At 42.6% G+C, this 15,811-nt stretch overlaps 1 protein-coding gene across 1 annotated transcript in view; it reads left to right on the plus strand.

Annotated features, from left to right (window-relative positions):
* The window catches only part of PRSS12 (serine protease 12), a 218,342-nt gene that overhangs the window by 113,134 nt on the left and 89,397 nt on the right, over positions 1-15,811 (plus strand). The window contains exon 7 of the mRNA XM_068280625.1: positions 2,825-3,021. Within this exon, the coding sequence (XP_068136726.1) occupies positions 2,825-3,021 (197 nt within the window). The remainder of the gene's footprint in view (positions 1-2,824; positions 3,022-15,811) is intronic.

A 15,811-nucleotide genomic window follows, 5' to 3' on the forward strand; every position in this document is an offset into this window, starting at 1 on the left:
ATGGGAAGAGCGTTTCCTGAACCTTACCAGCATTAGCTCCATTACTTTTATGTTTTAATCATATATTTAATCATATTCTCTTCCACTCTGAGGGCCCGTTTCCACTAAGAGCAGTGCGATGCGGCTACATAGCCGCATCACACCGCAGGTGTCCTGAAACACATGTACAGTAATGGAAGAGTTTCCACTGCGTGCATGTTGTGTGGAGCGGTGCGGAGCGATCTGAGAATCTGCAGCATGCTGCAGATTCTCGCACGCCCGCATCCGCGTCCTTTCTCCTCCATTGACTTCCGCATCGGGAGATGCGGAAGTGATGCGGCCGGGGGTGGAAGTTATGCGATGCGGCTAGGTAGCCGCATTCACATCATTTTGTAGTGGAATTGGGCCCTGACCGCCAGTCTGCATCTTACACATTCTAGGAATATGCAACATGTGTCTCTTCTGCCTGCCGTCAGAAGGGGGGGTGAGTGGCAGTCTGGGTCATGCCCCCTCCTCCCATAAGCTACTGCAGAAATCTCTGTCTTGACCCGTGAGGCAGTATCCTGTCTCCAAATTGGAGCAACAGTCCACTGGTCATGTGACTGCTAAAATTTAAGCAAAGTTACCTTTTAGCGTTGGCTTTTTCAAGAGTTGCATACGGTATGGAATTCTTTTTTTCAGTTTCTAGGAGACTCACTTTAAATGTACCTTAGATCAAATATGGGTCAAGGTGGGGTGATGCACACCATAGGGTATGGTCCAATGGTTCCTAGTAGTGTTGGGCGAACAGTGTTCGCCACTGTTCGGGTTCTGCAGAACATCACCCTGTTCGGGTGATGTTCGAGTTCGGCCGACCACCTGATGGTGTTCGACCTTTTAGTTCGGGTTCGCCCGAACTACTCAATGCCCGGCCGAACAGGGCCCTGTTTGCCCGAATACGGCCCCCCTATGGGGTCGCAGGCATAAGGGGGGAGCATGCCCCGATCGCGGGGGGGGGGGGTCGGAAATTCCCCCCACCCCCTCCGCTAGCGCTCCCCCCTCTGCCCGCTTCCCCATAAAAAAAGTTTGCGGAAAGTTAATAGTACCTACTAGTGGTGGCTGGCTGGCTGTGGTGAGATCATGAGTGAGGAGGAGTCCGACTAGTCTAGGAGACACGTTGAGGCCGGGCAGCGGGCGGTTCAGCAGTAGTACCCTTGTGGTACTTCTGCCCTTTCTCTGACCTCACGTCCTCTACGTGATGACGCATACGAGGGTACGCGTGACGCGTACCCTCGTATGCGTCATCACGTAGAGGACGTGAGGTCAGAGAAAGGGCGGAAGTACCACAAGGGTACTACCGCTGAACCGCCCGCTGCCCGGCCTCAACGCGTCTCCTAGACTAGTCGGACTCCTCCTCACTCATGATCTCACCACAGCCAGCCAGCCACCACTAGTAGGTAGTAGGTACTATTAACTTTCCGCAAACTTTTTTTATGGGGAAGCGGGCAGAGGGGGGAGCGCTAGGGGAGGGGGTGGGGGGAATTTCCGACCCCCCCACGTTCGGGGCATGCTCCCGCCCTATGCCTGTGACCCCATAGGGCCCCCAAAAGCGGCATGTTCGGGGGTCCCATTGACATCTGGCCCATGTTCGGCCGAATGGACCCGAACCCGAACATCCAGGTGTTCGCCCAACACTAGTTCCTAGGTGCTCAGACCAATGTCTACCGGAAAACCAATATGTAGTCATAGTGAATGGTCAGCACTCCAGATATATTGTAGGATGTAACTTAAGCTTTATTGCTGCATATAAGATATTCCAACATTTTGAGACAACAGCGTTTCTCTTTCTCAAGGACAACAAATGCCAAACAGATGTGCTTGCAGGGGAATAAGCTGGATGTGCATCATCGGGTGTCTATACATTAATTCCTGGCAAGAGTAATAGGTTTTATGGATTTATGTAAAACTTCTACCATAATCTCTCCAAACTTCTGCATAGTAAAATACATTAAAATGTGATACGACTACAGCTATGCACTGACATAATAGACACAATTCACCTGTTATCTTCACTCTTTACAACATACCTGTAAAGACAAGATTTCAGCAAGGCTTGGTGTACAGAGGCGCCAGAGTAGAATAAAAACGTTTAAAAAACGTCTAAAAGAGGGGGATGTTCAGGTGGACTTACCTCCCTCAAAAATATAAAACTCAATTGAGTCACAATATATCAAAGTAAAATTTTTTATTTAACTCCACTTAGTGCAACGCGTTTCGCAGGTGTGGTCCCGCTTCATCAGGCAAAAAGGAGCATAACTCAATGGGTCTAAATGTAGAAGTGAGCGCCTCTTGATTCCACCCTCGGTGGAGGGGTGCTACCCTGTTTCCTATCTACAGAGAGCGACATCTTAAAAACCTGAGTGGGGTCAGGTTCTAATACTCCCCACCTGCACTTGAAGTGGTTGCCTATGTTTGTGAGTATAGCTAAATATTTTGCTTTAAACCACAACCAACTTAACAATACTACACCATATTGGGCTCTCGATTTCTTTGTTCTTCCAAGCTGTAAAGACAAGCGTGCAACATAAGCTCTGCCAAACAACATGTGCTGTGCTATGAAGATAGGAGATAGAGACCAAACAGGGACCACCACTGTTGGGGGATAAGAAAGTGGTTCAATTAAAGTGATTGCTATTTCCTCCAGACTGTCATCTAAAACAATCTAAGATAAATATTCTGGCTGGTATAAGTTTAATGCATGCATGAGCTTTTACCCTCTTACCCTCTTTGTCTTTCTTTTGCTTAAAAAAAATGATCTAGCTTATTGCTAAATAGTGATTTCTATAGTAGTTATGTTGCTTCTTAGATATGGAAAGATCAGCTTGGAGAAGAATTCTGAGGAGAGTACTGGTGTCATCTGGTTGGATGATGTGGCCTGCACAGGCAGAGAATCCGCTCTGGCCCAGTGTGCTAAGCAATCCTGGGGAAAACATGACTGCAGTCACCAAGAAGATGTTCATATAACGTGCCATCCAGACTCCAATCAGCACAGACCTCATATTGGTATGTCAAATATAGAGCATTTATTTTTTTGTATTAGAAACACCATAAACATGCTTCCCAGAAAAAGGATGGTTTCCTAGTAAGTCTGTTTAATTGGGAGGCATGGTTGGGAATTTATGTGTCTCTTTTTATTTTCATTTAAAATTGGGTATAGTGGTGGACTCTTATTTGTTGTTAGTGGTGTATATACTATATTATTCCAGCATTAGCTAGAACATTTGCAATACCCTTACAATTTAAATGATCTGGTTTACTAAGCTTCTTAAAGAGGAACTTTAACCAAGGCTTGAACTTCATTCCAAACAGTAGCTGATACCCCCTTTCCCATGAGAAATCTTTACCTTTTCTCCAAGAGATCATCAGGGGGGTCTGTCTGGCTGATATTTTGGGGAAACCCCTCCCACAGTGTAATATTATGACCTAGGTCTTTTTAGGGCCTGTTTCCACTACACACTGATTCTGGATGCAGAAAACTGACTCCAATGAATGCCTATGGGAAATCTGAATAAAAAAAATTGCATTTAGTGGAAACAGGCCCATAGGCATTCATTGGAGTCAGTTTTTCTGCATCCAGAATCCGCGTGTAGTGGCAACAGGCCCTTAGGGCCTGAGCCTACTAACGCAGTTGTGCGCAGTGGTGTCCGCTTCTGTCCACTTTTCAGCATCAGTAACATTGATGTATTGCTGAAAAGCAGACACAACTGCGCCCAACTGCGTTAGTGGACTCAGGCCCTTACAGCAGTATTAAGTTTTTATTTTGTCTGCAAACCTTGTTGCATTGAGGGAAATAAGGCTATTTCCAACTGCCAAGCAACCAGTATCCCTCTCAGCATATGTATATCTATTAAAAAAAAACCAAAAAAAAAAAAACCTTTGCATTGTAAAGCTGGCCACTAACGGTCCAATTTCTAGCGAAAAATCGTTCGAGCGATCAGAAATTCTGATCGGACGAAAAATCGTTCACTACACCATCAACTAACCAATTATTGCTTCCTATCTATCACAACCACCAAGAAAATCCAAATTTTCGTTCGACGAAAATTCATTCGGGCGACATTTTTTTCACTCGTTCATAATCGATTGTGTCCACCAATGGAGATTATTTACAACCAATCCGATCAGAATTTCTGATCGCTCGAACGATTTTTCGCTAGAAATTGGACCGTTAGTGGCCAGCTTTAGTGGATGTAGTTTTAGATAATGGCAGTTGGTGCTGTCTAGTTTTTCCTCGTCTGCCAGTAGTAAAGATGATGATGTGCTGGCTCATTGTGGATCAAATAACATGAACGAATTACATGGCGAATAGCAATCATTTCTTGATGTATCTTCTATTTTTTAACTTCTCATGCTATTTATTTATTTTTATTTATTGTTATTTTTAATTTTTTTTACCGCTACTATTATTTTTCAGTCAAGTCAGTCTACAAGCCTGGCTAGGATTTGTTATGGTCTGATACTGGGTGGCAAAGTTTTGCAAACCTTTCCAGGGCATAAATAACTATAGTTATTGCTATTGAAAGGTTTGGAGTTAGCATACACCCACAGAAAGACATTTTTATTAATAAACCCGGATTTTTAGACTATACAAGACATATAATATTTATATTGTGCTTTTCTCCTGGCACAGTGCGTCAGAGCACTCACCACAGGCAACAACCAGGATCATTAGGGAGCCTTGCCCAAAGACTCCTTAATGTTTTTACATTCTGACTTGAACCGGGATTCACAGGTGAGGGCTACAAACTCTTGTCTTGCTACCGAATAGCTAACAGTTGTTCATAAATTCATGCCAGAAATGTCAACAAAGTTCTTTAATGATCTCCTGCCTTGGAAACCCATAGTGTATTGTAGTGAATGCAGCTGCAAAATTTAAAGGGACCCCGAGCAGTAATTAAAATCAAAACTTTCCCTTACCTGGGACTTCCTCCGGCCAACCCCATCCTCCTTCTGTGTGTCCCGCTGGCGGCTCCATTGCCGTCGACACCCAGGATACAAAATCAGGAAGTGCCGGGTGCCCGGGTGTTGTTGGCAACAGAACAGCCAGCGGGACCCGCAGAAGAGCCAGGAGAACGGCGGGGAACCTCACGACCTACGGTGGGCTGGAAGGTGTCCCAGGTAAGTGAAAATTTTGATTTTAATTACTGCTCGGGGTCCCTTTAAGTGCACTTAAATATTATCGGACATTATGCAAATAATGTGACATGTAGTTTGCAGAACAATGTGTACTTTATTTGTGTAAGGAGCATTATACAAGCAAAACGTGTGTGCATAATGGGAGTTATGCAAACTGGTATGTGTAACGTAATCTCCCTGTGCTGTGTATGCACCTAAATATTACTGGCCATTAGTGAATAGAACCCAGTGTTATACATACATACATTTTCTGTTACATAATTTCTCAGTTATTACTTCAATTCTCAATGTAGGTCATGAAAGGTGTTGCTTTCCTTTGTCAGGTCCCTAAGTGCAGAACTCTGGCTGTTGCTTTCCTTTTAAGAGTCTTCTGTGGGAACGTTTAGCTTGTCTGAGGCACTCAGAAAGAAGAAGTTGAGTTACAGATAAAGTTTTGCTTACTCATCTCATAGATATTTTATAGATGAATAAATAAAACATGAAATTTGTAAACGTGATATGCTCCTACCCGTCCCCTTCCCCACAGTCAAGAAGTTGGAAGCAAAAATGTCTGCAGATCTTGAATTATTATCTTACCATCTGGGACCCATTGATTATAAATTGTCATTTATTGTCGTATCTGTTGAGCCTACGAATGTTAACCGTGACATCTTAATGTTGCCATTTATTGTGGTTCTTGGCTGGCTGCCATTTTGCGCTGTCACAGAAATGTAAAATAATACAGTTTCTTTGGCAGTAACAAGGGTTTTGTTTTAGCCTCTGTGTAAAAAGAAAAAAAAAGCTGAGAAAATAATGCGCAGACACTTCAAGCTCCATCCTCAACCCAGGTTTGTGAATAAAAACATGCTGCAGTGCATTTTCTAAAGGAAGAACATATTAAGTGCTTTACTGCTTCGCCAAGCTTAGCATGTTACCATTGCATTAACTGATCTTTTAACAGCACTTTCATTTACTAGAAGTAAAATGAAATAAAGATATGTTTCCTTTCATTGGCATTTGTCAGGGGAAAAATAAATAAATAAAAGTAATGTTAAAAATTCAATGTTTGAACAATGTTCAGCAACAATGTGTCAGAATTAACTGAGATGAGTGATATGGGCGCTTGTATCACTTACCTTAGTCACTTTCGGCACAATGGGCATGATTCACAAAACTTTGTCACCTCTTTTCCTCTGTTTTCACCTTAACTATGTTACATTTGTTAGCTCCCAAAGAGCAAAAATATAATATTATAGAGTCCCACCTCTACATAGAAAATACATAGAAACAAATGGCTGCAGCACACAAGGGAATAGGTTCGTGGGGTTCCGTATGAGGTTCCTGCACCAAAGGGTCCCACATATGGTAAGTCCTTCTCTAACCATCTAAAAATGCTACTTCTTTCACATCTATTTCTATGGGAATGATGTCTAAGGCCTGGGAGTCAAACAATTAGGGATACATAGTAGTTAAAATAACCTCACCTTTTGAATCCAGTTGGTAGCTGATAGAAAGGTGAGGTGATTTCAACTACAATTTATTCCTATTTCTTTGATGCTTGGGCCTTAGAGATTATTCCCATAGTAAGAGATGTGAAGAAAGTAGCATTTTCTGCATGGTTAGAGTACGACTCACCGTATGGGAAACACTTTGTTGCAGCGGTTGAGCTTGAGCGTATCGATATATATATATATATATATATATATATATATATATATATATATATATATATATATATATATATATATATATATATATATATATATACGGTATGTATTAAGGTATATATATATATATATATATATATATATACATATATATATATATATATATATATATATAAAGCAGTTGCTCTAAAATGTTGCCCTTGCCTGAGCCCCTGTAGGTCATTGCACTGGCACATAATTGAAGGGTTTACCGAGTTCACTGTCCCGTTTGACTTGATTTCAGTCGCAGTATTGGTGTTGAGCCTAGAGTGTGATGTCTGTGTCCCAAACGCCCGTTAGTGTAACCAGAATCTTAGAGCTGCAGTACTGCAACTTTGCAAGTGAGCTTTCTTATAAGCCAATCATTCATCAAGGGCTATGCCACATGGGCAACTGAGCTTCAGGGACTAGGCTTCAATATATTTTAATGTAGTCTTCAATGATTGCAGCTATTTTTGAGGAAACATTTATTTGTGACTAATCGGCAATGCCATTGGCTCTGGTACTATTTACTAAAATGATTCACTAGTCGCTGCAACTAGTAGCTAGCAACACATTTGCCTGTGTGACATGGCATTGCCTTAAAGTACTCCTGAACTGACAGGGATAGAGTCGCTTGAAAAAGCCCCACCGGCCGAAACACTGTGCATTTTATGCCGTGGTACTTTCAATAAAGAAAGCTTGCTGAAATCCAGATGAAGACCCAGTCATTTTTGTGTTTTGCAACGAAATGGTCACTGCCATATCTGTTTCTTTATAAACCATGCTAATTGCCTGTCAGTCCTGCTGATCTCTTTGACTGCAATAGTGTCTGAAGCACACTACTGATACAAGCATGTAGCTAGTCCAGTCAAACTTCAGTCAGAGCACCAGATCTGCATGTTTGTTTAGGTTATACAGCGAAAAGTATTAGATACAGAGGCTGAGCAGTATAGCCAGGCAATCTGCATTGTTTAAAAGGATATAAATATGGCAGCCTCCAAATCCCTCTCAATTCAGGTGTGCTTTAAGGGGTATATTTATTAAAACATTTTCAGCAAGGCTTGGTGTACAGAGGGGCCAGAGTAGAATAAAAACGTTTAAAAACCGTCTAAAAGAGGGGGATGTTCAGGTGGACTTACCTCCCTCAAAAATATAAAACTCAATTGAGTCACAATATATCAATACAAAAATATTTAATTGAACTCCACTTAGTGCAACGCGTTTTGCAGGTGTGGTCCTGCTTCATCAGGCAAACAGGAGTATAACTCAATGGGTCTAGATGCAAAAGTGAGCGCCTCTGTAAACAGAGGTGCTTACTTCTGCATCTAGACCCATTGAGTTATACTCCTGTTTGCCTGATGAAGCAGGACCACACCTGCGAAACGCGTTGCACTAAGTGGAGTTCAATAAAATATTTTTGTATTGATATATTGTGACTCAATTGAGTTTTATATTTTTGAGGGAGGTAAGTCCACCTGAACATCCCCCTCTTTTAGACGGTTTTTAAACGTTTTTATTCTACTCTGGCGCCTCTGTACACCAAGCCTTGCTGAAATCTTGAGTCCACCCTCGGTGGAGGGGTGCTACCCCGTTTCCTATCTACAGAGAGCGACATCTTCAAAACCTGAGTGGGGTCAGGTTCTAATACTCCCCACCTGCACGTGAAGTGGTTGCCTATGGGTAACCCATGTTTGTGAGTATATCTAAATATTTTGCTTTTAACCACAACCAACTTAACAATACTACACCATATCGGGCTCTCGATTGCTCTTTGTTCTTCCAAGCATTTATTAAACAATGTTGAATATAATTTAAAGAATATGCAATTATGAGCATATTTACTTTTGCACACACCTCCTTGCACAAAAGTTATCAAGAGTCTTTGGGCCATATCCTATTCAAGGTGATAAGTAGCTTGCAGATGCAAGCTACTTATCACCTTGCCATCGCGCGAGGATTACCGGCAAATCCTATTGCCCATATCCTTCGCGCGATGGCCGATCGTTAGGGAGCATTACTCAGGCGAAAGCCTGAGCGATGCTCCCTTTTACCGAGCGATGGGGAGTGAGGTTTACGCTGTGGTGCTGTCCATCAGCACCACGGCCTCACTCCCCACACATGCGCACTCGCCCGCCTAACATCCGCCGCAATCTTCTGCCGCAGCATCTGGGGGTCTCCTTTAATAAGGAGACCCCCAGAGCTCCCCGTCGGGTCGCCGCACAGTTTAGAAGCCCCCGCGCAGCTCTGCACCGGCACCCCTGTTGGCATACATACCGCCGCAGATCACCCGTCGCCTCTCGCCGCAAAATCTGTTGCGTAATTACAGTGTATCTAACACTGTAATTACTGTCCGCATAGGAGCCCGGGCAAAGCATCTTTGAATCTGCAGCCGGGCTCCCCATTGGTCTGCTGTCTGAGCCATTTTATTGGTTCAGACAGCGGACCAATGGGGAGCCCAGGCTGCAGATTCAAAGATGCTTTGCCCGGGCTCCTTCTATGCGGACAGTAATTACAGTGTTACACTGTAATTACACGACGGATTTTGCGGCGAGAGGCGGCGGGTGATCTGCGGCGGTATGTATGCCAACAGGGGTGCTGGTGCAGAGCTGTGCGGGGGCTTCTAAACTGTGCGGCGACCCGACGGGGAGCTCTGGGGGTCTCCTTATTAAAGGAGACCCCCAGATGCTGCGGCGATGACGTGCGTTAGCTAGTTTAGACCTGCTTTTTGCTAACGCTAATGTCTGCCGGGAAGCATCGCTTCCCAGAGACATGATAAGGGTAATTGGATTCGGTGTTAAGAACTCGCTGGGCGATTATATCGCCCAAGCGAGTTCTTTTCCGCCTGGGGGGGTCTAAAGTTTAATTAGATTAGGCGATGCCCCCATCGCCTAAGTTAAGAACTCGCCAGTGCTTAGCGCTGGCGAGTTCAGCAATAGAATATGGCCCTTTGTGAGTTACAAGCTGGAGAAGTGAAAGTTTGTAGTTTTTTTGTTTAATAATATTGTTCAAAGAATAACATCAGAAACAAGTGATATGGTTCACTGAACAGCGTCACTGTAACTATTTTACTGTGGCCTGCTACTGTTGTCAATATTATTAAAACAGGAAGTTCTTGGGGGTATAAAAGTGCAATTTATTACTGTTAGGTTCTGCAGCCATGTTCAAGCACGTCATAAAGACTAATATGATCCACTCCGTGTTCAGAAAAGAAATCAAGTTAACAAGTAAAGTGTGCAGTATTCCTACTGTATGCTCATCAGGCAGTATATGGAAAACATTTTTTATGGAGGAGCAACCAATTATAAGAAAAAGACAGAATAAATTGAGCAGGTACAATGAAAATGGTAATAATCCCAAAGTTGCATTGAGCACTGGTGGAAAACAGGCAAAAAATGGGAGAGGGGTAATTCTTGGTGGAGCAATCCCTGCAGTCAAAGGGGGACTTAGGGTCATGGGAACAAAATAATGTGTTATAAATGCGGTTTTTTTTGAACTTAGTAAAATGAAATTTTACTGTGGTATTATTTTATATATGCTGAGTTCCAAGTTTTGTATACTTATTTTATACGAGGCACCAGAGATGGGAAAGAGTCCCTTGTCCATGGTATGGACAAGTGCTTTTGGGGAGAAAGTGAAGCTTTGCTGCTCCTCTCTTGCAGAGTGCCTCACATCATGAATCATGCAGGCTGGTATAGCTCAGGGCACACAGCCTACAAGGTCTGGTCCCCAATTCTAGCTATACCTGCCTGCATGGGTGACAAGGGGTTTAAGAGTATTGGGAGGCTGTATACAGTCCGTTTTCTAGAAATGTGTATACAGAACGCATTATATATTAAAGTGTACTGCTACAAAATGTAATTTCACCAAGTTTAAAACTATTTTTTCTGGGAATTGTTTAAAATCAATTTTCTCCAAAAACTAGCAGATCTTTTTGAAAAAAATTTTTTTGACTTGTTCCCAAACTATGAAATTTCTCATTTTCATGTAATTACACGTAATCATGACATTACGGAATGAAATGACAGTTACGTGCTAAATGAATTACAAATATAATGAAAATATTTCATTATGATTTTACTTCATAATTGCAAAACGTAATGCAAGATTACGCTTATACGAAAATTGTGCTCAGACATTCATGCTCAACTCTATAGGGTATCCGATTCTCTTTACATGCATTATAATGCTATTATGACATTTTCTCCTTTGCTATAAATTGGCCCTCCATCCTTCTTCTAAAATAATATTTCTTGCTGGTGTAGAAACAGCAAGAAGAGATCTAAGTGAGCAGAAAGGGTGACCTAAGCAGTTTCCCCCTTCTACACATGTCTGTGAATTGTACACTAAGTAAATTAGGCTCACTGAGTCACTGACACAGACATTTGACCCCTGACCTACACAGTCGCTCTAGGTATAACTCATTCTTGCAATTAACTTAAATTACAGCTGGCTTATATTCACATATCTCCATGTTTTAAAATGCCACGATAATATGTGTTTAAAATACACCAAAATAACCCATTATATATGGGGATTTTAACATTTAAAGAAAATGCAGTGAAACGCTTGCTTACCAGTAAAACATAGGAACCCAAATCTTTGTACAAGTGGTTTACATTACTAAAGGTCTAGAGAAACATAGAGCAGTAGGACAGCTGGTCCAGAAATGATTGACACCCCGACATTAAACCCACAAGAATAGCAGACTGCCAATTTTCTGCCTCACTGGCAATATATCGCATCCTCCAATTACGTCAAGTAGATCATACTCCCAAGTAACCACTGAATGGGACCTTTACTATACTGTAACTAATCATAGACCTATCTCCACAAATATTGTGTATATTTATTACCGTACTATAAAGTTAACAATACATATTGGTGTTAACTTGGTTACCTCTTGGATCGGAAGGTATAATGTTTCTCTCTGGAGTAGTCCATGATGTTCTAATATAAGAGAGCAAGTGTTATCCCTTTCAAGAACAGCTGCTGATGATTTGATGATGTCACGTGAAGACATATAATGCAGCTGCCTTCTTAACGTGAAATACCATTCCAGTGTATCCCATATGCTAATAGCCATTGCAGATGTTCATGTTGCTCCAGTTGCAAATGACTAGAGGTCTAAACACAATATGAATGACTTCTCTTTCCAGGGGAATAACAAGGGCAATAATTAAGGGCTACTTTGATAAATAAATTTGTCCTCAGTCTGAGTATTAATAGCAGCAAAATATGTTCACTGTCTTTAAAGACATAAACCATCTGGATGAGTAATCCAGTAATTGTAACTGAACTTAGACCATGTCAGGTCACACAAAACCAGGGACTTCTCATATTTAGTGTATTACCTCGATATTAATGCTAGTATGACTGTCGTATATCATGTTATCTAGGACACAGACATAATGCAGGGCTTGTCTGCAAATTAACGTACTGCTTATCACCACTCTGCAAATATTTAGCCTTACATGTAAAAAGGAAAGATTATAAAATTGTTGATAAGCACTGAGCAGATAAAATGAAAATTGTTCTTTTTAGCAGTTTACCTAATTACATATTCACAGCCTGCTGGCAATGTATTATTTTCATTATTATGTTTTTAATTGCTAAAAGAAGAACACCAGACTAGAGATGTAGAGAACGGTTCGCCGGCGAACGGTTCCAGGCGAACATTGGGGGTTTGCGGAAGTTCGATTCGCCCCATAATGCACTATGAGGGTCAACTTTGACCCTCTGCATCACAGTCAGCAGGCACATTGTAGCCATTCAGGCTACAGTAAGCCCTGGACCCCCCCCCCTTATATAAGGCAGGGTCCGGCGGCCATTACACTCACTCGTGTGCCTGCTATTAGACAGACTAGGGCGAGCTGCTGCAGACTTGTTCTTCTAGGGACAGATAAGTTAGGTTTTTGGCTGCGTAGTTTGCTCCTGGCTGATTGTTATTGCTTTTATAGCACCCTAGCTCTTTTCAGAGCTCATCCTGTACTTTATTTTTTTTACTGTGTGTCAAACTGACACTTTTGTTGTATGCACAGCCTTGCTAATTGATAGTGTGTGTGTGCCACTGCCAGCAGCCCAGCACATTCAGTGACTGACTACCTGTGTGTGTGACAGACAGGGAGCTGCACATTGTACTACCCAGTACTGCATATACCCAGTACCTGTTGTGTTTACTTAACCCACCTCATCACTGCATATACCTAGCTTTGTGTTGAGTGAACCCAGCTCACTGCATCCTACTACTACCTGTTGTGTTTACTTAACCCACCTCATCACTGCACATAACTACCTGTAGTGTTGAGTGAACCCAGCTCACTGCATATACCTACTACCTGTTGTGTTTACTTAACCCACCTCATCACTGCACATAACTACCTGTTGTGTTGAGTAAACCCAGCTCACTGCATATACCTACTACCTGTTGTGTTGAGTGAACCCAGCTCACTGCATATACCTACTACCTGTTGTGTTTACTTAACCCACCTCATCACTGCACATAACTACCTGTAGTGTTGAGTGAACCCAGCTCACTGCATATACCTACTACCTGTTGTGTTTACTTAACCCACCTCATCACTGCACATAACTACCTGTTGTGTTGAGTAAACCCAGCTCACTGCATATACCTACTACCTGTTGTGTTGAGTGAACCCAGCTCACTGCATATACCTACTACCTGTTGTGTTGAGTGAACCCAGCTCACTGCATATACCTACTACCTGTTGTGTTTACTTAACCCACCTCATCACTGCACATAACTACCTGTAGTGTTGAGTAAACCCAGCTCACTGCATATACCTACTACATGTTGTGTTGAGTGAACCCAGCTCACTGCATATACCTACTACCTGTTGTGTTGAGTGAACCCAGCTCACTGCATATACCTACTACCTGTTGTGTTGAGTGAACCCAGCTCACTGCATATACCTACTACCTGTTGTGTTGAGTGAACCCAGCTCACTGCATGTACCTACTACCTGTTGTGTTGAGTGAACCCAGCTCACTGCATATACCTACTACCTGTTGTGTTTACTTAACCCACCTCATCACTGCACATAACTACCTGTTGTGTTAAGTGAACCCAGCTCACTGCATATACCTACTACCTGTTGTGTTGAGTGAACCCAGCTCACTGCATATACCTACTACCTGTTGTGTTGAGTGAACCCAGCTCACTGCATATACCTACTACCTGTTGTGTTGAGTGAACCCAGCTCACTGCATATACCTACTACCTGTTGTGTTGAGTGAACCCAGCTCACTGCATATACCTACTACCTGTTGTGTTGAGTGAACCCAGCTCACTGCATATACCTACTACCTGTTGTGCCCGCCTCCATATGATTCTCGTGAAAGGAATGTGGTGTCATCTTTGCCTGCCATAACGGATTCCTGTTAAAGGATTTAAAGTTGATTCATGATAATTAGGGACGCAAAAGGTCCTCCTGAGTCCTGTATTGTTATTTTTGGTCACTACCTCAGGGCGGGCGTGCATGCCTGCCTGCCTGCTGCCCTCCTTGCCTGGATGTGCAGTGGTAGCCGTTGCTCAGGCTCCACACCGGATTCAAACCCCTCATTCCCCGGCCATTACCCGGGGTCACAATGGCAGACTTGCCCGCCTCCACAGGATTCTCATTGTAGCGGTACTGAACAAGTACACAGCAAGTAGAAAATGTAATTTAAAAACCAAACGTAAGCTTTTTAACAATGCCATGGAAAGTTGAGAAGGAAGTCACACATTACCTGACATCACTGAGTGAGGAAGAGCAATCTCGCCATGTTGCGCAGTAGTCCAGCATGGCCGTCACTACACAAACAGCTTTTTGCGGTGCGTTACACAGTGAGTTTGGTGTGTCAGTGTGAAGCAGTACTCTAATTACACTCCCTTATTGATGTATACACATGCAAGATGTTTTAAAGCACGTTAGGCCTGCAATTTAGCATTCAATGTGATTTCTGCCCTTAAAACGCTGCTTTGCGTCACATCCAGATTTTTCCCCGGGACTTTTGGCATGTATCCCACTCCGCCATGCCCCCCTCCAGGTGTTAGACCCCTTGAAACATCTTTTCCATCACTTTTGTGGCCAGCATAATTTTTTCTATTTTTCAAAGTTCGCCTCCCCATTGAAGTCTATTGCGGTTCGCGAACTTTTCCGCGAACTGAACCTTCCGCGGAAGTTCGCGAACCCGGTTCGCGAACCGAAAATCGGCGGTTCGCGACATCTCTACACCAGACTGCATTAACTAGTGTCCTCAAGTCTTATTGGTTGTAGCTATTAACTTGAGGTAAGAGACATATGAAGGCTTATATATTTTATTCCTTTGAGATTGCAAATTGACTGGCTTTCCTTCTGATCCACTGCCTCTAATAATATTAGCCATAGACTCTGAACAAGCATGCAGATCAGATGTTTCTGACAAAAATCTGACAAGATTAGCCATATGCTTGTTTCAGGTGTGTGATTCAGACACTACTAACCAGAAAGATCAGCAGGACTGGCAGGCAACTGGTATCGCTTAAAAGGAAATACATATGGCAGCCTCCGTATTCCACTTACCTCAGGTTCCTTTTAAGCTCTAAGATCAGGCAGTTTTTTTTATGTATTTAGTAAAATGTGTCAAATTAAAATTTTAGTTTTTTTTTTTTTAAAAGCATGCAACTTCTGTTGCTTTCTATACAAATGTGGCATTTTAATAGCCTCTATCCTGTACAGAGTGCTAGCTAAAGTGCTTATAATATCTACACAAGGCTGATTAAATGGGAGGGGGTCAGTGACTACTTACAAACCAGTGAAAATATACTCAGTGAATATATTTCAAATAGTGATCAACAGACATTTTCCCATCATTATTTTTATTTTTTGTTTATACGGGGGGGGGGGGGGGAGGGGCATTTCAGTATACAGTAAAGCCCCCACTGTCTGGCACCATTGGGGATAAGTTGATGCTGGATAAGTGTAGTTTCTGGTTGCTTGAGAGTCAATGTT

Source organism: Hyperolius riggenbachi, chromosome 1 (assembly GCF_040937935.1).
Source record: "Hyperolius riggenbachi isolate aHypRig1 chromosome 1, aHypRig1.pri, whole genome shotgun sequence".
Taxonomy (NCBI): domain Eukaryota; kingdom Metazoa; phylum Chordata; class Amphibia; order Anura; family Hyperoliidae; genus Hyperolius; species Hyperolius riggenbachi.